Source organism: Uloborus diversus, chromosome 9 (genome assembly GCF_026930045.1).
Source record: "Uloborus diversus isolate 005 chromosome 9, Udiv.v.3.1, whole genome shotgun sequence".
NCBI classification, from domain to species: Eukaryota; Metazoa; Arthropoda; class Arachnida; order Araneae; family Uloboridae; genus Uloborus; species Uloborus diversus.
Window position 1 is genome coordinate 154,746,485 of NC_072739.1, and position 26,933 is coordinate 154,773,417.

Consider the following 26,933-nt stretch of genomic DNA (forward strand, 5'->3'; position numbering starts at 1 on the left):
TGAACGTTTTCGGAATGACAGTTTAACCTATTTTGTCCACCACAAAAAATGTCATTTCTAGCTTCTGATTTGACAATTTTGATATCAGTATGAATTTGCTTACTAGTATCAATGGTTGGATCAGTTAGTAAAGTAAGTTTTGTTTATTTTTATTATTGAAATGAATTCCTTTTAACTTTAGTAGCTAATAGGAACCTCGGTAGCGCAGTTGGGAAGCGCATTATTCTAATAACCGCGAGTTGGTGGGTTCGATTCCCTCCCTTTGTCCTGGTTGTAACTTCCTTCTATGTGGTGTTGTTTCTGTCCTACAGTATGTGTCTACATTGTACTATCTGTCATATTGAAAGTGAGTTCATAAACGGGTCCTGTGTGACCACGAACTCAAACTGGAAGCTATCAACAAACCAATAGCAATATTCAGTAAATTACACCCAATAGCCAGGGCTAAAGCAGAAAAACATAATATACCATGCCTTATAGCAGAATATATTTATGTACCATGCCTTACCAGCAGAATATACCATGCCTTGCCTTCAATCTTCGAGTTGAACCGAACCATTGCTTCGGTCACTCATCTGGTCTGTGATAATTCTATATTAGCTACCAGTTTGTTTGGCACTCTTGGCTTCCTTAAGAGGTTTTCCATCTCCAGCTCAGTCACTTTCCTATGCCGGGCTGATGAGTGCTAATAAGCACGAAACTGCAGTCCTCGGATGGAAATGACTGAGCTGGCGGTGTATTTCACGTATTTCTGCCTTAGCCCTAGCTATAGAGCGGTAACTTACTGAATATACCTGCCTTGCCTTCAAAATTCGAGTTGAACCGAACCATTGCTTCGGTCACTCGTCTGGTCTGTGCTAATTCCATATTAGCTACCAGTTTGTTTAGCACTCTTGGCTTCCTTAAGAGGTTTTCCATTGCCAGCTCAGTCACTTTCCTATGCCGGGCTGATGAGTGCTAATAAGCATGAAACTGTAGTCCTCGGATGGAAATGACTGAGCTGGCGGTGTATTTCATGTTTAAACCAATAGCAACTAAGGGCACTACTAGTTGAATGTTGTGCACAGTTTCATGAACGGATTACATGTGCGACTTAAATCGTGAACCTTGATTAATTATTTGCGTAATGCAGGAGATTTTCGAAAAGAACTATCTAAAAGTTTCGTCAATGTTATTTTAATACTTTTCATTCAAATTTATGTTTACCCGACTGCGCGTGCGCGACGCAAAGGAGGGTAATGTGTTTATAAGTCTATTTATGTTTGTTCCTATATGGCGTCGTAGAGACTAAACGCATTGGCCAATTTTGATGATTCTTATGTCAATCGATTTGTCTTAACCTTGCAAGTGTCACTAAACACATGAAAGTAATCAAAATGCACCATAGCAACAACAGGTCACCATATTGTCAACTCGGGAACAACTGTTGATCCTTCTATTTTGCTTATGAATTTTATGATTTCTCTTATGTGAGCATCGATTATAAAACTATTTCAACGGTGTAGTTATTTAGTAGTACTTCATAACATTCTAAACAACTAGGCTTATTTTTTTCTTTTTAGTTTTTTTTTTTTTTGGTTTTTACGCAATCGGTTTTTTTCCGATTATTTTTTACTTCCTTTTACAAAAAAGGAAGTATTGTATTCGCGAAAAATTTTTCACTCAAAAATCGACCTTAATTTCGATTTTACTCACCCCCGAACGAATATTGAGTTTTTTTTCAACTCGACCACACGTGGATAAGTGCCTAGACACGTGAAATATCCATAATGACGATTCCCGAGTTAATTACAACGAATTTTCTCGTGACGTCTGTAGGTACGTATGTATGTGTGTGCGAATGTGCGTTGCATAACTCACAAGAACGGTATGTCTTAGAAAGTTGAAATTTGGTACGTAGACTCCTAGTGGGGTCTAGTTGTGCACCCCCCCCCCTCTTGGTTGCAATCGGGTGTTTCTAAAGGGTGCTTTTGCCCCTTTTTGGGGGGGGGGAATCATTGTTAATTTCGATGCAAACTTAAATGGTGTTACAATTTGGCTGACACTTGGCGGTATATCACCAGTCTTTTGTCGCCAACTTGGCGACAAATTTGGCGATTTTTTTTTTTTAAATCTGTTTCAATTTGGCCACTGTTGGTGATATTGAGAGAGTAAACTATTGAATCACATTAAAATTGCCAATAACGGGGAAATAACATTAAGTTGGTGTAAAAGGAAGTCATGTGATGCACACATCAGCTCATTACTTAGATTGTTTATAGACATAAGACTAGTTTTTAATTGAACATTCTTCTTTATTGAATTTTAGGAATGCATTACATTTATCTTTAATTGTTACTTATCTTTTTCAACGTATGTGAAGTATTTGTCACATGTGGAAGCAAACTTTAAAAACTCTACAGGTAAGAATAATACCATATGCAAACGTTTCAAACAAATAAATTTAAGAGACTAAAGTGAAAATTACAGAAAGAATTTCAGTGCAAACTTTTCATCCAAGCATCTATTATATTACATGCATTTTGAGATGAGGGGATAATATTTTATGGGGACGATTCCCTTTGTTCATTTCGACTTGCCTTTCGCAGAATGTTTTGGTTCGTTCCTGGACTCCTGCTGAGTTGGAATGGGGTCGTTTCCAAAACTTTAAGTATTTTTTTCTGAAAGAGCATGCTTAAAAACCTAGGATCTGGCCATTTTTTTGGTAAATTTGTTTACGTTCAATATTTTAAAAAAATTACTTAAATCGGAGCGCTTTCATTGTTTACGGTTTCTGCCGATGACATCACAAATGATGAAATGCCATTCAGTTTACCCATTCACAGTGCAAAATATTAAATTCGCATCTTGACTCACGTGTATTGGCAACGAAATGGTTGATAGCAAGCGTAGAGCGCAATTTTAATTCGCTGCTTGATTATCATAACGTGGAAACGTAGTAGAAAGATGCGGCAAAGTCATCATTTGTGACGTCATCAAGACCACGCCTTGTTTGAAAAATCGGACATTTTAAAAAATTAATTAAAAAAAAAAACTGTTGAGAAAAGAAAAGTATTTTTCGGGTCCATGTTTTTTTTTTTTTTTTTTTGCTCATTCTATCCATTTCAATGACTAAAAGTATTACTTTTGGCTGAAGGAAACCACCCCATTCTGTAAAAACACTTATTTTTGCAATTTTCGCGAACCCGACGCAATCGTGAAAATTTAGGTTTCGCAAAATATTTTCTTTCGACAGAATAAAAAAATTTCATAATAAAAATTAGAAAATTTTCACTTGTCCAAAATTTAATGACGTATTGCACACAGGTACTTAAATAAGACACACGTTATATACAAGAGCCATTCCACGAAAACGTAAATCACAATGGGAAAAAAAATTTCTTTAACAAATTGAGATTTGTGCTTATAGATCTTGAAGAAAAATGTGCAAATTATAAGAAGTTTAAAAATAGGCGACAGCTCCGTTTTTGTTTATTAAAAAGGTTTTACAGAAAGGCTGCTATACAGCATGATTTAGAAAAACTTTTCAATGAAAGTCTACCTAGGACTTTATCTTTAAACATGTTTTACTCAAAACTTGAAAATGTCCACTTGTATCCTTTTGCTTCTCACTGTCTCAAAAGACAGTACGTATTCACAGAAATATAGAGATGAAATGCTTAACTAATGGGACAGTTTTAACTTTAGTAAATCTAAAATGATTTGATCTTCATCGATATTTAACAACGTGAGATGTGGCAGATATTTTTTAACATGGAAACAAATTATCTTGAAAATTCTTTCAGGATCAAAGGGCACCTGATTCATTATTCTTCACTTTGCAAAAAAGAATTCTCAAATTTCTTTTTTTTTTCAGGTTACGCCCATGGGGGCAGAAAAGAAAACCCCACAGCGTAGTCTTCTCGTCGATCTCCTGATAGTTCTGTTTGGCGTGAGTTCATGGGTTGCAGTTAATGGCCTATGGGTCGAACTTCCAGTTCTGGTAAAAATTTTACCAGAGTCTTGGGAATTGGCATCGTACATAGTTGTGACATCCCAAGTGGCCAATTTGGGACCAATCCTATTCAGCGCCGCCAGGAAAATCTGGTCGCAAAAGGTAAGGCATTGAACTTGATCTTATAAAATTATCTGTAGGGTAGGTGAGGGTAAAGCCCCGCACCGACTTTTTTCACTTGATCTAATTGGAGTGAGAAGTTTTCCTCCGGGTAGCCGGTATGTCCTATTAAAACCTATTGTGTCAGGAAATTTTGTCCTTACCAGACACTCTAGGCACGAGAAGATGGGGTAAGTCTGTTTTTTACTACTTTGATCTAACTTTTATAAAATATTATTTGAGCATTGTAAAATGTATAGGATTTGAAAAGAAGAATCAAGGAGTTACACGAAGTTACTGTTGCATTATAGCTTTACCTTCGAGCAAAAATAGTTATTCTAATGCCTGTTTAAAAAACAACAGTACAGTAAAACCTGTAAAATTGACCACCCTTGTAAGTTGACCACCTGCCTATGTTGACCGCTTTTGTCGGGAACGGAATTAGTCCTATCTTATATAATGAAGGAAAACCTCTGTAACTTGATCACCTCTCTATCTTGACCAACAGTCTATCTTGACTACTAATGTAAACCAAATTTGGTTTGGAGTATTGCAAAAAACCCTTTGTAAGTTGACCACTTGGTTTATTTTTTAAAACTTAACCAAGCAAATTATTTTATTTTATTATTTTTTTTATAGCTTTCCATGAAAAATTTTAATGCTTTGATGCAGGATTGCCATCTGCTCCGCATCTTGCGGAGTTGCTCCGCAAAGATAGCTAGACACCGCAGCTCCGCAATAAATTTATCTTTCTCCGCATTTCCCGGTCAAGCGTTTTCAAGCATGACATAGTAAAGCTGTTTTTCTTCTGTTGTTCTATTTGAGATAACATTTTGTACTCTGTTCAACGAAAACAGGTGTCATTAGAAAAGTACCAAGTCTTTTCTTCCAGTTGCAATATTTTGTGGCAACACTGGAATTGTGCTAAAGAGAAAAGTTACTTATTTCTGGTGCAATAGGGACACATAAAAATTAATTGAAAAGGGGGAAAGCAAGAGAAAATTAGCTAACCACATATGGAATTTCTAAAACTACAGTGTCTAATATTGTAAAAAACAAGGAGGAAAAACAAAAATATTTGAATAACATTTTTAATTATTGTTTCAAAGTAATGTTAAACAATGAACGTGAGTTGAACAGAAAGAATAAGTGTGAATTAGTCAAAAATGAATACACGATTCAAAAAATGACAAAAAAAAAAAAAAAAAAAGGAAAGAAAAAAACTACCACCCTTTATAAGTTGACCACTAAAGTACTGCACTGCAAGTGGTCAACTTACACGGGTTTCACTGTATTCGTTTTTCAGAAAGTGGCTAAATGGGGAAAATCCCTGTAGCTCCAAAAGTGTGGAGTTTTGCCCCACTTGACTTAAAATTGTAACCTTTGACATTTTATTGGCATTTTCGTTTAGTTTGCAATTTATGCAGTTTATAACTTTAAAAATTAACTATCGATGGACATTTAATCATGAAGTTTTGATTTGGATAGGATCTTATACGTAAAACCTTACGCCCATTTCAATTCAAATGTTTTTAGTTAATATAATTTCCTTTTTTGTGCATTTACGTACGCATGATTTCTGTCCCAGTAGTTATAAAAGAAAACAAGTGAAAACCATGAGAAATGTTAAGCTTAAAGAAGCACGCCGGTTCTTCGTTTTGTAACATAGACTTTAAAAAATCAGTTCAAAAAAATTGATTGAAAGTTTTTTCTAAAAAATAGAATAAAGCATGGGATTTCAACGAAGAGAGATTTTCCTTCACTATAAATAGTAACAGTGCAGGGAAAAACCTAAAGCTTATCGCTGCACAATATGGTCAAAAAAAAAAAAAAAAACTCCAATATGCCAAGAAAGAGAAGGCTATACAAAGGGAGTTTTTATATAAAAACTTTCAGGAGCCAACAAATTTTACTGAGACCCATAAAGAGTTCTTCATTGGAAATGAAGACATAATTAAAAAAATAATAATAATAATTTGAATTTTGTCATCTTGAATTCAAATTATGTTTTTTTCGCAATCACGAGTGTGTGTGTGTGGGGGGGGAGGGTATGTGTGTTTGTGTGAAGGGGGTATGTGTATGTGTGTAGGCATCTGTGTTTGTGTCTGTGTGCATGCATGAATGTGTGGGTAGTTGTGTGTATGTGTACGTGTGTATGTATGTGTGTGTATGTGTAGGTGTATGTGTGTGTAGGTGTATGTATGTATCTGTGTGTGTAGGTGTGTGTCTGTATGCGTGTGTGTGTGTGTGTGTAGGACATGGATGCAACCTGGAGATAGTTTTTGCTATAGGAGCAGCATCGTGAGGAGTCGGTCGACGGTGATGCTACAGAGGGTATTGGCGGGAAAATAAAATGATAGCACGTCAAAACAGTCAAATGAAAGCAATAAGCAATCGTGGTTGCTCAAAAAATCGTCGTAACCTCACATAGTCCAGTCATTGAACATCGTCCGATTTCTTGGTAAGGGGCTGTTCATAGATCATGTTACACTTTTTCTCTACATTTTGACCCCCTCCTCATTTGTCACAAAGTACTTCTCATAAACTAATTTTAATAAACTTATTCGTATTAAAAAATGCTTGATATCACACTTACTCTTTCCCTCCCCTTTTCACAAAGTCACAATTTTACAACCCCCCCCCCCCCCGCCCACCTTAAACATCATTTGTGTTGTAGTAATCCACAAATACTTCTTTATTGTCCATCAATATTGTCGAATTCATTGACGAAAGAAGAAGTGCGGATCCTTTCGAGTCAGTTTGAAATTTGTTAAAGGCAAGTGTTCCATTTTTTGCTATGAAAGTGCGTGTTTGAAATTCTGTAACTTTTCATTTGTTGAATAAAATATAACAAATTAGCATATCAAATTGAAGAAAATTTAAAGCTCTACAACTTTTTGACAACTTTCATGAATACTCATCCTGGGAAGCACTAGGAGGAAATGTCTGACAAAAAGAGAGAATTTTTCCGAAAATCATCGATTTTTCATTACGTATATCCTGAAAATTTGACACATATGTGTAGAAACAGTTTCATAGTAAATATGTTTAGGTTGAATTTTTATTTTAAACGCATTTTTTCCACCGTTTCCGACATTTTCTCGAAAAACCCAAAATTTTCTTCCCCCCTCCCTCCCACCTTTAGCTCACCCCCCAAGGTCGGGGGCTTTTAGCATGTTTACTTACTAACTACCGTTAACAATATTCTGAAGTCAACAATTATCGCATATTCCATGCACGCTACACCCCTGTTTTGAGCACTCATTGACTGGACTAACAGGACTGCGTAGTTTCACAACGCAATAACTGTTTTAGAAGACTCAACTATTTGCCACGTAGACACCAACAGCTAGGGCGAACCTAACCTGGCAGCGTAGTAATGCTGTGATAAGAAAAGTCTTCACAATGCTTGATGTCAATCATATCGTACTTAAGCTAATTTTTTTTTTTTTTTTGGGGGGGGGGAGGAAAATTCTAATTTTACCGAATTATAAAACACGAGCTTACACGCATATCACACATACGTACAAAACATGTAATGAGAAGGAACGTTAGGTGTCATTAAAAAACAATTTTTAGAATTAAAAAAAAGGAAAAAGAATGTGTTGGAATGTTCAAAAGCTTGACAGTTTAAATTTCGGGAGCACTTTTTTTGTGTGTGTGGGGGAGAGGCAGATTTTTAAATCTGCCTTGGTGCGGCATAAAACTAAATACGGTCTTGCCCTTGTCGTCAAAACTTACAATTTTAGCCATTTGGAGGCTTCAAAACAGCAGAGACCCTAAACCACGGCGTAGTTGGCCTATTTAGAAACCAGGCCCTTGCGATTTCTGGTAAATGGTAAAAGTTAAAATATTGTTGATGAAAATGTTAGGAAAGGAATTCTGATTTAACATTTACCAGGTGATCCTGCCTCGACCACGTTTATTTTTATTTGTCAGCATCTACACATTGTCATTTTCTACAACATTTTTGGAGATTTAATGAAGAAGCTTTGCTTGGCAATAAAAAAAATGTGCGTTCTAGAAGAAACCTTGTCTCGAATGAAACTTATATTTGCTAGTGTTATTTTAATCTCATCAGGACTGTAGCGTAGCTACGCAATCAGAAATTTTATCTAATAAATTTTATAGGTTGACCCTGTGATAGCTTTTAGATACTTATTAAAAGTTCAATTTTAGATATGTTAACATCAACCGGGTTCATGATTTATTTACCATTTTTTTTCTCAAGAGGTCCTAGATTCAACCCGTTGCTATTTTTTGATTTTGTTTTAGCATAGCTTTTGGATGAATGACGCGACATGCGTAAATTTCATTTTGATTTGTGAGGGATGTATTCCACAATGTTATAGGCCATAGGGGTTCTCAAACTTTTCCGATTCGCGGAGCACTTTGAAGAATTAGAATTTTCTTTTGGCGCTATTGTCTACATATTGATACCATGGGTACTTCGTGGCACCCCACACCTCTCCCTGTAGCATCCACTTTGGGAACCTCTGTTTTAGGCGATTTTAATCAAATATGTTTAAGTTCAAATATTTGTCATAAACCCATAAATGACGTTTTTACTTATGTGGAAGGGAAATACGAACAAGAAATGGACAATTGCAGAACAGATTTATATATTTCAATACAGTACTTCTGAACTTGAAGTGATTTGTTTTTAACTGTGAGTGAAATGAAAGTAAATGAGATATTTTCACTCAGTTTTGTATTAAGAAACCTAAAAAAGACATTAGAAGTGTTTAGATAAGTCACTGTGGATTTTGATTCTGTAAGCGTAAGGGGTGCCCCTCCTCCCAAAAGAGCGATGGTGTATTCCCCTCAACTCCTAAAAAATACCACACCAGAACGAGAATCCCCAAAAGGAAAAAAATACCTCTTAAACACCCCATACCAATTTCAATGGCGGGGGCTGCACCATTGACCCTCTCTCGTAGGAATACCTGGTAAGAATAGTGAAAAGTGGTAATAACTGGAATATGTGCAATAAGCAGTTTGAAATCTGTATCATAACTTGCTGTACCATAAAGTTGAAGACTAACTATTGTTTAGTAAGTTACCGCCCTATAGCCAGGGCTAAGACAGAAATACGTGAAATACACCGCCAGCTCAGTCATTTCCAGCCGAGGACTGCAGTTTCGTGCTTATTAGCACTCAACAGGGCGGTAACTTACTGAATATACCTGCCTTGCCTTCAAAATTCGAGTTGAACCGAACCATTGTTTCGGTCACTCGTCTGGTTTGCGCTAATTCTATATTAGCTACCAGTTTGTTTGGCACTCTTGGCTTCCTTAAGAGGTTTTCCATCTCCAGCTCAGTCACTTCCCTATGCCGGGCTGATGAGTGCCAAAATGACTGAGCTGGCGGTGTATTTCACGTAACTATTGTTTGTTTCATCTTTCTAGGTCCTTGAAATTCCCTTCATCCATAGCTCTCTAGCTCTAGTCATCACAGCATGCATCCTCTTGAGCATATTTTGGGATGTAACAACACACATTGGCAATGAACTGCACAGCACTGCTCTTCTAGTATTGACTTTCTTCATGTCCCTCGTGGACTGCACTTCTTCTTTGCTCTACCTACCTTTTATTGCCAACTTCAAAGAGCAGTACGTAATATCTTATCTGGTTGGTGCTGGTCTCAGCGGACCTATACCAGGCCTACTCGCTCTCGCCCAAGGTGTGGGAGGTTACGCACAATGCATAAACGTGACCGTGACCAACGTGACTGAAGGTGGGAACGTCACGGAATACGTGGTTCAACCTTACTATCCTCCGCCAAGATTTTCGACGAATATCTTCTTCAGCTTGTTGTCTGCTCAGATGGCAGTGAGCTGGGTCGCGTTTGTCCTGCTCAATAAGTTACCATCAGTGAAGAAGGAAAGGGTAAGATGTAATTCATTTTCAAAGATTCTATTCTCAATACCATTTTTCTTCGCTAATTCAATTCATTAAAGCAATGCTTTGGTAATATATGCAAAAATTGTGATCTAAAGAACTTGCTTTTACATATTACTACAAGTATTAGAAAAACAACAAGTTTATGACAGTAATTTGTAAGAGAATCCTTTTTAGGTTGACAGAACTCATGTTGGTGTGTATTAGGTTTTTTGTTAAAAATTCAGAATTTGACATTTTGGTGATTTGCTTCGTACCATTACTCATTGATTCTGCAGTTTAACTTTCAGATCTGATGACCAATTAATTGCTAAGTTGGACTTTATCAACGTTGTGTTTACTACTGTTACCAATCATATTAGTTCAATTGCCTATATCTGGAAATTTTCTAAAGACTGAAAATTTGGCAATTTTAGAAAAAGCGTCAAGCACCTGTTATGATCACAAAATTCTCAAAATCATTGGTGCTTTTGGCGGCCACCTTTAAAAAGGTTGGTTTTGAAGTGTGCTGAAACTTTTTTTTTTTTTGCATTGTTAAATTGGTTTCCTTGTAACCCCGAAATACATATCCACTTTTTTTTTTTGGTTCATTTCTGCTTTAAAGCTTTTGATATTGGTAATGTTATTTTAAAATAGTAAAAAATATTAAGCATTTCAGCAAACGTCGTACTGTTAAAAGCACTTATTTTCGCGAGCTCGTCATAAACTCGAAAATTTCTGCTTCGCGGAATATTTCAACTTTACATATTTTCTAATTCTTTGGTTCCCTTCAAAATAAAGAAATAAAAATATATCAGACCGATAAGTATCAATGTACTCAGCTTTCCCTTATTTTGTTTCAGAAAATCAGAATCAAAACGAATCTAAATTATTATTATTATTACTAGAAAATCGCCCGTCAAGACATGACGGGTGAAAATTGCTTCTACATTTGAGCGCAGCCATTGCCTGTTTGGTGATATTTTGACAGTTGATATTATAACCCTAACTCCACTGAATGAACCCTAAACTCCGGTAGGTGGCGTTCATTGTTGACCAATTTTTCGTTTCTTCATTCCCCTGAAATGACAGTTTTACCAGTAAAACAGTTAAGTTACCGGATCGAGTTCAGCCTCGTCACAATAAAGCCTTTCCCAGCATGTTAAAAATTACCAAAACATAGTATCAAATTATCATACCGTGGCGGGATTCATTGTTGAAACATGCAGGTTTCTCGATCATCGGCTATTATTTATATGAGGATTGTACTTAAAAAGCTTAAAAGATGTCTATTTTTTACTATATCAAATTCAATTTATTTAAGCGATTTCGATTAATTTGTGTGTGTGATTCACACACACACATTATATCTACAGAAAATATACATTTATTTAATTATTTATTCTTTTTATTCAGGTATCATTCATTCCTGTCGTTACTCCGAAACACCCCGCAGTGGATGAAAACTTCCAAAGTTCAACGGATGCCAGTGTCAGCATTGAGAAGACCACATCTTCTGAACAGAATCTGCTGGGACGTCCATTCATAAATTTCTCTCAGTACATATTTCTACTCGGCATTCAAGGATTTGTTAGTGCCATGCATAACGGAGTCCTTCTGTCAGTGCAAGTAAGTGCAATTGGTTTTTTGAACACTTGGCTTTTAGTATGCGAATATAGCATGACGTCAGACAGTTATGTTAATTAAACCTTAGATCAGAGGTTCCCAAACTTTATACCTCCGCGGACCCCCTCCGGAAAAATGACGAATTTCGCGGACACCCCCCCTCCTCGTTGCCCATAAAAAAAAAGATTTGACACAGTTTAATCTCTTTTTTTTTCCCTGATATATTTTTACGTTTTTTTCCTTTAAATTTTATTTATTCATTGTTCTGTATGTTTTTCAGAGTTTTTGTCTGGTTTTCATTTCTTACATTATTGATTTGAGTTATGGAAGAAAAATTCTATTTTAAATTTAGTTCGGAATTAAAATGTTATCGCCAGGGGCGATCCTAGGGTGTCAGCCGCCCGCGTGCAAAGACCTAATGTGCCACCCCTTAAGAGTGTCCATACAAATCTTAAAAACGCATTTTATAGTCTGTCTTCGGTGACATCAGAAGAAGGACGGAGGAGGGGGAATCAGGGGAGGATGGGATTGCTCCGAGAAAATTATCGAAATTGGCATATGAAAAATAGTTTTATTTAATTTTTGATTGTGTTCGGTTGCAAGGACAAAAGAGTCGGGTATACTCAAGGTGCATGGAGAAATTTTCGAAATTGACGTCAAATACCGCAATTTTAGGAACTTTTTCGAGACTTCAGAAGATATTAATATTGATGTTCTTTCCAAAAATTTTTTCAAAATTGAAATCAGTTTGAAGCTATTTTTTGTGACCGTAGCGTAGGAAACATCGGCGCTCTTCCCGAAAATTTTCCGAAACTGAAGTTTTAAACAAGCAATTTTGGGTTACCTTTGTTGACGTTGCTAGAGGGAGGGAGATTCAATCGTCTCCCATCGAAAGTTTTCGAAATTGAAGTTTTAAACGCAAATTTAGGCTGTCTTTGGTGACGGTAGGGGATCTGGCGGCTTTCCTCCGGTAATTTCTCGGCACTATTGTTTCAAAAACCCATTTTTGGCTATATTTGAAAACGATAGGGGAAACGTGAAAATATTCCGAACCGAAATATTTTTCCGAACTAAAATCCACTACAGGCTATTTTTTAGAAAGAAGGGTTATGAGGCTCCCAAGCGGATGTTTCTAAAAGCGCAAATTTATACTATCTTTGGTGACGTTAACGAAACTGGGAAGTTTTGGCAGATCTTACGGATATTTTTCGATATTAAGATCTGAAAAATACAACTGGACTTTTGTCCACCTCACCTCGACGATTGATGGGTATGCCCTAGCGCGGTGAAAACTTACATTAGCCAAGCAGTTCTTATACGGAATTTTTTAGAAATTGAAGTCCCAAAACCGTATTTTAGGCATTGTTTGATAACGATAAGACTAAGAGCGGGCGGGGCTTCAGTGTGCCCTCACGATCTATTTTTTGAAACAAGTCAATTTCAGGCTAGTTTAGGCAGGAAGGGTTCTGTGGCTCCACGGAACCGTCTAAAAACGAAATTTTGAGGCATAGTGATTGTATTGGAGAAAAGGGAAATCCGGGGTCCTTCTCCTCTCCGAAAGTTTTTGAAACTGATGCTTGAAAAACGCAATTTTAGTTTGTTTTTCAATAAATAAATTGAGAGGTGGTTGGATTAGGGGCTTCTCTAAAGACGCTAATTGAGACTGTCTTTGGTAGTAATTACAGAAAGTCCATCGCAAAAATTTCGAAAAAGAAATCCGAAAAATGTTATTGAGCAATTTTTGATGACATTAGGAAGGTTTATCCTCTAAAAACACATTTTGGATTTTGGAGCCAACATTTTTAGGCTATGTTTGATTAAGTTAAGGTGGAATGAATGAATCAGAGACTTAATTGGGTCCTTAAGATCAGTGGTTCAACCAAGTCCTAGAAACGCAATTTTAAGCCTTCTTTAGTCTCGTCAAGAAGGTCATAGCATTCTTTTGGATCTTCCTTTTGGAGCTTCGTTTAAATTTGCTACCCGGGGCAAGAGCCCTCCCTGTCCTCTTACCTGATCTGAAACCGGGTATTTCATTCGGGATTTTAATTAGAAAAAATTGCCGTAAAGGGGGAATCAGAATTTGTTGTTTGAAATGCTTATGATGAAAGTATCTAATCAGTATAGTTTTTTTTAAATAAATAAAATATGTCTTCATTGTTAAGGTATAAAAGCTTGGGGGGTAAACATTAGTGGCCGCCTTCGGTGCTCCTTTTAGAAGGCACCCTTTCATGTTTCAGGAGGTTGCCATTTCCCTCATTTCCCCTCCCCTGTATCCATGACTGATTACCAGTTTTGTCACAAATTTTGCAACCAAATGAAGCTTGTGTGTAAAGAGTAAATATTAATGGACAATGAACCAACAAAATGTTCCCAAACATTCTATTTTTCTTAAACTATACTATGCTGTCGGGAAATCGGTACTTACTTTGATAATTGCACATTTAAAATTCAGCATTATTTATTCTACTTATTAAAATTTATCTTCTGAGAAATTCTTGAGGAATTATTCTTGATTATAAGAACTACTTGATGCGGCCTGCGGCCGCCCCTTGCTTTGGCCGCACTTGTGCGGTGCACACTCTGCACACCTGCTAGGGTCGACCCTGGTTATCGCCAAATTTCTTCAACAAATTTACTAATAAAAATGAACTTTTGAAGTTAGTAAACAAAACACTGTTACCCAGTTAAAGTGTGTTAACTTTTCACATGAGTTTTATTTTTAGGGCGTATTAGGATTTTAATTATTAACTATGAATCGGGCAAACCTACCCTGGCAGCATCGCAATGCTATGATTAGGATCAGCGTAACCTTCACATGAAAAAAATTTCTTCACGAAAAAGATTTCTGGATACGGCTTTGACTTTCAGCATCTGATTCTTTCATGCAAGATGTGCAAATCAAAATATCCAACTCAAATTAGTCACTGTATTATTATACTGCAGAACGTTACAAACGAGTAAAAATGCTTACATTTATCTTCAGTTTCAATTAACTAAAAACTACTCATAGAAATATGCACATTGGCACTTCTTGTAACTTCATGTTTAAACTTGGTTTTGATAATTTATGTTTGATTAATTATTATCTCAATGCTCCTTTTATTTTCTAGACGTATTCATGTTTACCATACGGCAGCATTGCTTACCACTTGACCGTCACTTTGTCTAGTATAGCCAACCCACTGAGCTGTTTCTTGGCGATATTCCTGCCTGTGTACAGCGTGGGCGCTGTGGCGGGACTCACAGTCTGTGGCACCTGTTGGGCCGCCTACATCCTAGCCACTGCTCTTCTCAGTCCCACCCCACCGTTCGTAGGAACTACCCTGGGAGCTTGTCTAGTAGTAAGTGTCAACCCACAGTTTTTCAGTAATTCACTCCTATTCCTATTCCTATTCAGAGTCACAACTGACTACAACTGTATTTATGTCGAGGACTGCATACTATGTGCCTTGCCTCCATTATTTTATATACCAATAGATGGCAGCACCATCACCAGATCGAACAGTTAATGAGAATTTAGAACTAGACTAGGAGCTAATAGCTATCTGGAGCTAGCACCCCCAGAGGTATCGTTTCACTTGGAGGACATTGAGACCACGAGCATATTTAACGTCGCCCAGTCCCCTTTAATGACGACGGTGGATCTTCGACCATCGAGGTTCGAACTTAGGACCCTCCGGTCCCGAATCCGACACTCTACCGATCGGACTACCACGGCCCCAGTAATTCACTCATTTTAAAGCGGAGTCAATACGAATCGAAAAATTCCGTGTAAAGGAGACGTGGCCGATACTAGGATCTGGATGATTGGCGGATATAAGGGGAGGCTCATGGGGGTCACGAGTCATGACCCCCCCCCCCCCGTAAACCGTCGACAACTGTATCCGTCCACATTATATTCAACCACTTCTCTACATAGTATAAAATAACGTCTCCAAAAAGTGTCTTTTCAACGCACAAAACTCGAGAACTACCCTGCCGATTTTGCTGAAATTTTCACAGTATGTATCTTTATTCTAGACCCGAAAAGGTTTGCAGACCAGTTCGAAAAAAAATTCGACGAGTAGTTCTTTTTTTATTAAAATTTATGCCCAATTTTCACATAAATTCTCGAATATGGGGGTGAAAAATTACGTGCACATATTAATATTACATATCGTTAGAAATGGTAGAATTTTCCGCGTTCTACGCAATTTGTTCCAATGCTGTAACTTTATTACGGCGGGAGTTATTTGCGTTTTTAGCTCGAATTTTTTAGGCTTACCTGAAATTTAGGCACTACTTTCTTCATTAAAAAAATCAATAACATGTGAAGGAATTGTCCCACAGTTTTCTTTTTGACACCATTGCAAAAAGCGAGATTTTTTACTCCAGTTCTAACTCGACATTTGGTCGAAAAAGTAAGCTTCTAACTCCAAAGGAAAACAAGTTACAAGACTTTTTAAACCAAGTTCAAAAATCCCATTTCCATTCAAGTTGTTAGCCATTTAATTTTCGCGTTTCCATGGTTACGCTTTTTGAATCCATTGTATCTTTCACACTTTAATTTCTTAAACTTATTTTATTTTATGTTTCCATGGTCACGCTTTTTAAATGCATCTTTTCCAATTTCCATTTTAATTTCTTAAAAGTATTTTAATACTGTCATCATTGTTAGGAAGGGAAATTTTGCATGATGATTTTTTTTTTTTTAATTTAAGCCTGATTGTTGAGCATAAGTCACTTGACACAATTTTTATTTTCATGGTAGACCGAGCAAAGTAGTTATGCATAAAATGCAAACAATGGGGTTGTTTCCTTCAGTCAAAAGTAATACTTTTAGTCACTGAAATTGATAGAATAAGCGAAAAAAATAACATGAACCCAAAAAATATTTAAAATACTTTTATTTTCCCAACAGTTAGGGTCTGGTGGGGGAAAGTGGTCAATGGGGTAAAGTGGTCATACGTCAAATAAATGGCTATAGCTTGGAAATAAACGTTCGAATGAATGTGAAACTTTTATTTTAGAGTAAAGCAGTTAGAAACTACATTTTGAGTACAAAATTTTACAACTGGCAAAATTTTATTTGGTAAAAAAAATATTTTGCGTGAACATGAAAAATTTAAAAATCTAAACACCTATTTTAACATCCTTGGGAAATTTTGTTTGTTAGAATTAGGAACAGATTGACTGTACAGGAAGCTACCTACATTTCTCAAGAACTCTTACTCATTAGCAGTTAGCGGAATCTATTTTAGATAATTTTTTAGAACAATTTAAGTAAGATGGGGTAAAGTGGTCATAATATTAGGCTTAACGAATATTGTTCTTCTAGTGTCACTTAAGCTTTAGGTATAAGGCAGATACAAATTAAATATTAATTTTACTCAATGTCTATTGTTTTTACAGTAAACGGGGTTAAATATACGAGTATATGCGTATATATACGCATATATACTCGTGTAGACATGTACATAGACGTATTCACATAAATGCGCCAATAAATACATATATGGGTATCTGCAAGTATTTTTTATCCATACAGCTATACATTCTACTATACACGTATATGCTCGCTTATACTCGTATTTATAAGAACACTTATATACTCAGCTAGACACGTATATACGCCTACGTACTCAAGTAGACATTTACATACAAGCATATGATGTAAAAGTATACAGGGTGAGTTTACATTCTTGAGTAAATTAATAAAAGGTGTTAGAGAAGAGGAGAAGAAGTAAGAGTTAATAAGGAACATATGGTCACAAACACAATGCTGACGCGCTACATGCACGCAAAGTGAGAAATTGATGGATGCAAAAAAAGTCAAAAAGTCACAAATATATATATATATATATATATATATATATATATATATATAATATATATATATATATATATATATATTTATATATATATATATATATTACAAAATACAATTTTACACAACATTTTAGGACTTAAGAAAGTTTTAAAGCGATTGATGAAATTTATGGCCTTTAGCTGTAATACATGCGTAGCATTCACAGATCCCTCTCTGTTGCAATAACGAGACTTTTGAAAAACTTTCATCATCCGCTGCGCCTTTGATGCGACGCGTGTATTAGAGCTACTACAGACCGTAACTTTCAACAACTGCTCTAAATATTTCTTAGAAACTAAAATGTTAGGTAAAATCATCTTTGTGCAACAAATTTGTGCCCTGCTTTGCCTCCTGGCTTTGTGTGCATGTAGCCCGTCAGTGATTATAACTTCCTTATGATTCTTTGCTTCTTATCCTCCCCTCTCACACCCCTTTGATTTTTGCCCAAGATCTTAGAGTCACCCCGTAGGCCGACATGTATATAAGCATATATTCTCGTGTATACATACATGTACTAGTGTATACACGTTAATGTACGTATATACGTCTATACAGGTATATAATCGTGTGTACACGTATACATGTGTATATACTCGTGCTTCCATATTATATATACGTGAGTAGACACGTACAAAGACGCACTGGATGTATCCACGAATTAACTCGTGTATACCCGTATATGTATGCATGTACACTTATATATGCGTATATACGTCTGCTATACACATATATACTCAAGTATGCACGTATTTTCTCGAGATACAAGTACATGCGTGCATATGATGCTCGTTTATACTCGTAATTACTCGTATATACACGTGACACGTACATATACGTGACACGTATATACATGTGACACGTATGTAGACACGTATACACTCCTGTAGGTAATCAAGTATACATGCTTATATACTCGTATATACACGTATATACTTGAGTAGGCACGTGCATGCATGTATCTGATGTATACATGTATCTACTCATATAGGAACGTGTTTACTCGTGTATAACACGACACGTATATATTCGTGTATACAGGCATGTACTCGTGAATACACTTGTAATTATAAAAACAACTGAAATATACAAGTATTAGGGTTCTTTATAATGGTTTTGCTACTATTTTTAACTATGACCACTTTACCCCATGCTATGACCACTTTCCCCCACCCCATGGGGTAAAGTGGTCATAAAAACATAGGGAAACGAAAGTTCTATAAAACTACTAAAATCAATATTTTTCTTCTTAAAATTCAATGTACCGTGTTCTTTAATAATGCAATGTAAAATAACAACAAAAAAAGTTGAACTGTTTAACGAATTTATTGCATTTATTATCCACCTAAGTTGAAAACCTACGATTTTATGACCACTTTACCCCACCAGACCCTATGTTCTAATTAATTTTTTTTAAATGTCCGATTTTCCAAACAAGGCGTGGTCTTGATGAGATCACAAATGATGCTCTTAGGCACATCTTCCTACAGCCGCTATATAGATAGGCCGACGCATCAGCTTAAGTTTAGATATTTTGGATCGGATTTTTCATTGTTGCACTGTTAGGCTTACTACAGCAAAGTTTCGGATTTTGCCAAATTTGCCGAAAATAATATTTTATTTAATAAACTATTCACGAGTGCCGCTAATAATTGCTCGCAGTGAGAAATCGCCAAACGCGATAACTTGCCAGAAAAGACAACCACTGAAACACGCGCTCCGATCCAAAATGGCCTGATCTTAAGCTGATGCGTCGACTCGTATATATATAGGGACCTTACATCTTCCTACCACATTTCCATGTTATGATAATCAAGATGCGAATAAAAATTTCGCTCTACGCTTGCTATCAACCATATCGTTGCCAATACACTTGAGTACACCAATAAACATTGAGTAAAGATGCGAATTAAATAATTTGCTCTGTGAAAATGGCAACACTGAATGGCATTTCATCATTTGTGATGTCATCGGCAGAAGCTTAAGCAATGAAAGCGCACCACTTTAAGTAATTTTTTAAAAATGTTAAATTTAGTCAAAATATTTTTAAAATGACCAGATCCTATGTTTTTAAGCATTCTCTTTCAGAAAAAAATACTTTTAAAATTTTGGAAACGACCCCATTACAGTATCTTTAAAATTCATTAATTATTTTTGAAAGTAAATATTTGAACTACTACTTTGTTTCATTGCGAATGAAATTAAATTGAAACGTTTATACCCAATGGGATCGTTTCCAAAATTTTAAAAGTATTTTTTTCTGAAAGAGCATGCTTAAAAACATAGGATCTGACCATTTTTTGATAAATTTGTTTACGTTTAATGTTTTAAAAAAATACTTAATTCGGAGCACTTTTATTCGGAACTCCAGCGCTCGAATACGCTACCTTGCGGTGATTTATAAAACTGCGAATGCAACTAAAACTTTGCCACGTTGCGTTCCATGTGTGTCTGTTGACGTAAACACAGGCAGTTTGTTCTGAGTATTTATTAACGCAATCGATGTGTCTTAGTTTGCTTTCAGCTACAGAAATTAATTGATTCGTCCCTTAGTAGTATTCTCGAGCTCCTCAAAATAATGTTAGTTTTCATTATTTCCTTAATAATAGGTGAAAGCGAAAATTCTGGATTAACAAACTTGGATAACGTTCTACAAGGTAAAAAATTTTATTGTTTTGTATGAATTTGTAAGAATATGGGAGTTTTTTTAATCTTAAATTAATTAAACTTACCATATTTTACAGCAGCATTTAGTTGGAACGGACAGTATGCAAAATATTTTCTTGAATATATTATCGTAGAACAAAATGAATAACCGAGAAAGAATTTACTTTATTCCTTTTATTCTCAGCTGAAAGGTATCGCCAAATTTGTTTAGGGTTATAATTTTGGCATTGTGCGAGCAAAGTAGCCTTGGCGAGATTTCGCGTTTTTAGTTAAACCATTTTCAATTTTTATCATGAGTGGAATAAAATGGTAGTAAGATTACAGAATTCGATAAGTAAAAAGAAATAATTGTCAATCAACTGAAAAGAAAACTACCACCATATATCCGTGAGAATTTTGTTGATGATTTGCATAACATGACACAATTAAATCGCAACTCAGAAATTAGAAAAATCGAAACAGAAAATTTTTAAATTAACCGATTCGGGAATTCAAGAGAAATAACTCAGCTACAAATGGAAAACAAGCGCTAGCCAAAGCAAAGCAAAGAAGTATCATCTTCTTTTGGTAATAATTTGTAATGTCATATTAAATTTTCTAGCATTAATTGTTATTCTTGTCAGGCCACAATTATTATTTAGTTTTATCAAGAATTGATAAATATCGAATTCAACATCGTGAAAATGGCTGCTTAGAACTACGAACTACGTACTTTGCATTAATGTTTGACGTTTAGTAATGCTTCTTGAATTCTCATTTCTTTCTACGTGGGCCAGAATATCCACAAGACTTTGAAAATTAATTTAAAAAGAATAAAGCGAAAAAATCATACGTACGAACAAAAATCACAACACTTTTAGCATTTTCTTCGTTACCATGTGCGTTTGTTTTAGTTTTCAATTCCGCCATTAGACAGTGACTTCAGTGCCCCCTATAGTTCGTTGGAGTTGCGAATTGTTTACGGCTTCTGCCGATGACAAATGATGAAATGCCACTCAGTGTTACCATTCACAGTGCAAAATATTCAATTCGCATCTTTACTCACGTGTGTTGGCAACGATATGGTTGGTAGCAAGCGTAGAGTGCAATTTTAATTCGCTGCTTGATTATCATAACGTGGAAACGTAGTAGAAAGATGCGGCAAAGTGCATCATTTGTGACGTCATCAAGACCACGCCTTGTTTGAAAAATCGAACAGTCAAAAAAATTAATTAAAAAATAATTGTTGGGAAAATAAAAGTATTTTCTGGGTCCATGTTATTTTTTTTTTTTTTTTTTTTTGCTCATTCTATCCATTTCAATGACTAAAAGTAGTACTTTTGACTGAAGGAAACCACCCCATTATAGGTACCTTATTCCTGGCCGATTTGGTGTTTTTATTGACCCCCAAGCAGTTTCAGAAATTTTTCGTACCCAATTTGCTCATTCTATCCATTTCAATGACTAAAAGTAGTACTTTTGACTGAAGGAAACCACCCCATTAGGTACCTTATTCCTGGCCGATTTGGTGTTTTTATTGACCCCCAAGCAGTTTCAGAAATTTTTCGTACCCAAAACCGTAGATTCGTTCATAGAGAGAGGGTCCACTGATTTGCAGCGAAAATCTAGCGCTATTCGTTCACAAATGCGGAAATAATAAAGATAGAATCGTCGAATAAGTTTTCATTGAAAACGCTCATCATTCTGTTTACTAAAATAATCGATTTTTAAAGTTTCGGCTGGTAGTTAATTTTGGCATTAAAAGTTGAAATTCTGTCAGAAACTGAATTTTGAAAAATTAACCATCTTCGAAGCTTTGGCATAGGAGGTAACGCCCCCATGCACACAATGCTATTTTAATTTTAAAGAGGTAAACTTCCATCAAAATATCTTTTCACCATTTAACTATCTAAAAATACATGATAGACCAACAAATTTGCATAATTTTGATTTATCATTCTATCTAGGTTCAGTGGCGTATCAAGACGATCCTGTCGGGAGGGGCGATTGAGCATTATGGGGGGTGGGGAGGGGTGACTAATGAAAATATTTTAAATAAGTTTAAGAAATGAAGCATGTTTTTTTTTTTTTTTTGAATAATGTATATCATTTAAAGAGTTTGAATGAGAGTTATAAGTGTTTCGAGTACCACACACACACACACAAGAGTAAAAAATTGAAAAAAAAAAAAAAAAACTACTATCTGGATCCATTATCCAAATTAAACTCTTCAGTTTTTAATTCGTTTGTGAACTCGTGAACTATTTTAAGTATCCATTTACCAGTTGGTCAATTGTACTTTTTCCCCTATAAAAGAAATTTTACAGTATCAAGATATATTAATTTAATAATCTTTCTCTCACTACTGGACAACAAGATAAAGGGACCGCCCAAAATCCCAGATCTGATTCCCCGTTCGAAGAAGTTTTAGACTATTTGGTGGTTAATAAGAAAAAGGGAGGCTTGGAGGTCTCATTCCGAAATTGTTTTGAAATTTAAGGGTATATTTTCGAAAAACAATTGTTTGCTATCTTTGGTTTCTTGAAGGGACAGGGTAAGATTCGGGAATTCTCCCCAGTCGTTTTTTGATATTAGAGCTTCAGAAGCAATTTTAGACATCTTTTGTGATGCTACAAACCAGGGGGTTCGGGGGCTTTCTCAAGGAAAAAATTTCGGAATTGAAGTCCTAAAAACGCAATTGTAGGTCACCTTTGGTGACGTAGCAGATGACATGGGGTTCAAAAATTTTCGATGTAGGAGTTACAAAAACGCTGTTTTAGACGATCTTTGAATGTTGTTGAAAGATGAAGAAAGGACATGGGGCTCCTCCCCGGAAATTTTCGAAATTTGAGTCCTGAATACGCATTTGTAAAAAGCCATCTTTTATGACGTAGGGGAAGGAACGGGTTTTGGAACTTTCCATCGGAAATTGTTCGAAATTGGATCCTTGAAATGCTATGGCTGGCTATCTTTGGTAGCCTTAAGGGAAAGGATGAGGTAAATAGCTAGCCCTCAACTCTTCGATATTGAAGCTTCAAAGCGTAATAATAGTGGGTCTTCATTAATGTTAGGGGAAAGGCTCGGGATCGGGGACTTTCCCAAGGAATTTTTTCGGAATTGAAGTTTTAAAAACGCAGTTAAAGCCCTCATTAACGACATTTTCGAAAAAGTTTTCAATTCAGCCGATTTTTTCGAAATTGAAGCTCTAAAAATTCAAAATTTATGCGATCTTAGGTAACATTGGAGACAGAGGGTTGAGGGACTTTCCTCTGGAAAATTTTTGGACTTAAAGTCCGTAAAAATACAGTTGTACGAGATTTTCTGTGATGTGTTGGAGGGGGGAATCTGGTGACCTTTTCTCGGAAATCTTTCGAATTTAAAAACCTTTTAGGGGGGGGGGGATCCGCCTGTAGATCCGCCACTGTCTAGGTTTTAAAAAATATCTCTATTTGCTTTGCAGCTGTTTACGGAATTTGAATTTTTCACAAATACGCCATTTAACTTAATTTTAATTTTTAAACGCTTAGAAAAGGTAATTATGAACCAGGCTGGGTTACGGTAACGTGAGCGCCTGCGGTAATCCTCATATAAATATAGCCGATGATCGAGTAACCCGCGTGTTTCAACAATGAAACTCACACCACGGCATGATAATTTTATAATATGTTTTGGTAATATTTAACATGCAGGGAAAGGCTTTATTGTGACAAGGCTAATCTCGATCCGGCAACTTAACAGTTTTACTGATAAGACTGTGTCATTTCAGGGGAATGAAGAAACGAAAAAATGGTCAGCAATGAACGATACCTATTGGAGTTTAGGGTTCATCCACTGGAGTTAGAGTTACGATTTCAACTATTAAAATATAATGAAGAATTAATATTACATTTTAATGGAACTTTTAATGTTATTTATTAGCTTTTCTATTTATTTTGGCTGATTAGTTAAAATTTTTATGGAGCTTTTAACGACCTTTTGTGACTTAATTTATTTTGGTGTAATATTGATGTTTTAATGGATGGTTTGGGTTTCGAATCTCCTTATCGATAAGCTTTTTGAAATCTCGCCGCTACCACATTAACTCAACGTAATATTACAACTTCGTAAATTTCTCTCTCTCTTACAACGCAGCTCTTTCCTCTTGTGATGATTACTGTATATGTAATATGGTGTAACTTTTAAAATATTGCGATTCATTAGTGTTCATTTTGTATGATATTCAGTATGAATTAAAAGTCTGAGAGGTGACTGAAATTCATGCAAAATTATCAAGTTTTTAGAATTACGGCTCAATCACCTGGTCACAAATCTTTCATTGCGTAACCTTCAATTCGTCAGAAAGGAATTCAAGTCAATTATTTTTTGTTTTAGCATCATTAATCTATACTATTAGTTCCTGTGCGCGTCTGTCTATGTGTTGCTCTGTAACCCTATCTTCTCCGTTCTGGCAAAGTCTACCAGATCAGTACTAGTACCATTGGATGCGGGACAACCCAGGGGAAGCCATTCCGCCCTATATCATCCCAATAAATCTTAAGGGACTGGTCATAAAGGGGTAAAAAACATTGAACTCTTTGTCACTCGCTGCAGGAAGCGAACGAAGTGAGCAGGTGGTGGATCCCTCTAGTTTGTTTATAAATGCTGCTTCTGCACATAATCTGCTAAGGAAAACATTGCATTTCTTACGGTACCCTTTGGTGACAAACTTTTAGAGGTAGTTATGACATCACACTAAATACACTCAGTACACACTAAATATAGACAACCCAACATCTTGAGAGTTATATTCAGTAAGTTACCGCCCTATAGCCAGGGCTAAGGCAGAAATACATGAAATACAACGCCAGCTCAGTCAATTCCAGCCGAGGACTGCAGTTTCGTGCTTATTAGCACTCATTAGCCCGGCATAGGAGTGACTGAGCTGGAGGTGGAAAACCTCTTAAGGAAGCCAAGAGTGCCAAACAAACTGGTAGCTAATATAGAATTAGCATTGACCAGACGAGTGACCGAAACAATGGTTCGGTTCAACTCGAATATTGCAGGCAAGGCAGATATGCAGGGCAAATATGCAGGCAAGGATAGGCAGATATGCAGGCAAGGTTATCTGCCTTGCCTGCAATATTCGAGTTGAACCGAACCATTGTTTCGGTCACTCGTCTGGTCAGTGCTAATTCTATATTAGCTACCAGTTTGTTTGGCACTCTTGGCTTCCTTAAGAGGTTTTCCACCCCCAGCTCAGTTAATCTATGCCGGGCTGATAAGTGCTAATAAGCACGAAACTGCAGTCCTCGGCTGGAATTGACTGAGCTGGCGGTGTATTTCATGTATCTTGAGAGTTATTAAATCCTACAGAATCAGATGGCTGGGGCACTTTTTTCGACTGTCAGATTTGGACCTGTCAAAAACGAAGATTGGGGGTACTAGAAGAAGGAGACCAGCTACAAGGTGGTTGGACAGAAAAAGATTTTGAGAATAAATAGGTGGAGAAACTTAGCAGAAAGTCGTACCGCCTGGAGTAGAAGCAGACAGAGAAAGCCTTTGCCTGCAGCAGGCTGTAGTAGTGCTTGCTGCTGAAGAAGGATATCAGAGGAATTTTATTGGTGTTTGCTCACTGGGACCGATATGTACCAACGCCTCCTCAATACCAAATGCCTATCGCTTTCTCACTTTTAACATAGAGCAAAATGATCCCAACAAGCAAATTTCGGTACTCTTGCTACTGCCATCTATCGAAGGTCGAAGGTATTAGAAATTAATAGAGTAGTAAAGCAATTGGTTAACTTTCTAAATTTAAATTTTGGAATTAACCAATAAACAATCCGATTTCAATTGTTTGAACCAATCGCCATAGCAACTCTATCCTTGTATTGCTGCCAGGTAGCGTTGAAGGTGTATCGGCGGAGGATCACTTTTTGAGGCAAGTGTGATAGGCATTTAGTATTTAGGAGGAATGGTATGTATTGGCATCGAGGCTCCCCACATTTTTTGGTTTAAATCAATCATTGGGCCGTGGTAGCGCGATCGGTAGAGTGTCGGATTCGGGGACGGAGGGTCCTGAGTTCGAAACTCGATGGTCGAAGACCCACCGTCGTCAATAAAGGAAACTAGGCGACGTTAAATATGCTCGTGGTCTCAATGTCCTCCAAGTGAAACGATTCCTCTGGAGGTGCTAGCACCAGGTAGCTATTAGCTCGTGGACTAGTTCTAAATTCTGATTAGATCCGGTGATGGTGCTGCCATCTATCGGTATATAAAATAATGGAGGCAAGGCACTTAGTATGCAGTCCTCGACATAACAGTTGTAGTCAGTTGTGACTCTGAATAGGAATAGGAAATCAATCATTCTTAAATTTGTACATTAGGAATGTTATAGATGGTGAAAATGACTGTAAGTGTCATTGTTCATTAAACTTATAGTATCATGATTCTTTAATTAAATTGTGCTAAAATGTCTTTAAAATCTTTTTAGGTTATTGCATGGGTAATGGTTTGTGGTTTGGTAGCCTTCATCAAAGCATGCATTGCAGCCATCTTAAGGAGACAAGGAGGTCAAACGGCTCTGTATCGATGCGGTGTCGTCACTCAAATAGGATCAGCAATAGGAGCTGTTACCATTTTCTTGCTCTTGCGATACACAGACTTATTCCAATCTTACTCACCTTGCAGCTGAGACAGAAGACGGTCAAGTTAATTTATCTTGCCACGGAAAAAGATCAATTACTTTCTTTCTGATAAAAATTAAGATAGTAAATTTTTTAGAGACTAATAATCTATTGACTAGTTTTCAGTACGGTTTCAGGAAAGGTAAATCTTGTGCAACTAATTTATTACATTTCTATGAATT

The 26,933-nt window shown here is 36.4% G+C and overlaps 1 protein-coding gene across 1 annotated transcript; it reads left to right on the forward strand.

Moving 5' to 3' along the window:
• LOC129229910 (solute carrier family 52, riboflavin transporter, member 3-B-like) lies at positions 1–26,806 on the forward strand. The gene is made up of 6 exons (XM_054864291.1): positions 1–132; positions 3,857–4,096; positions 9,502–9,981; positions 11,389–11,601; positions 14,709–14,939; positions 26,559–26,806. The coding sequence occupies exons 1-6, from the start codon at positions 112–114 to the stop codon at positions 26,757–26,759; spliced, it is 1,386 nt and encodes a 461-aa protein (XP_054720266.1). The 5' UTR covers positions 1–111; the 3' UTR covers positions 26,760–26,806.
• The last annotated feature ends 127 nt before the right edge of the window (positions 26,807–26,933 follow it).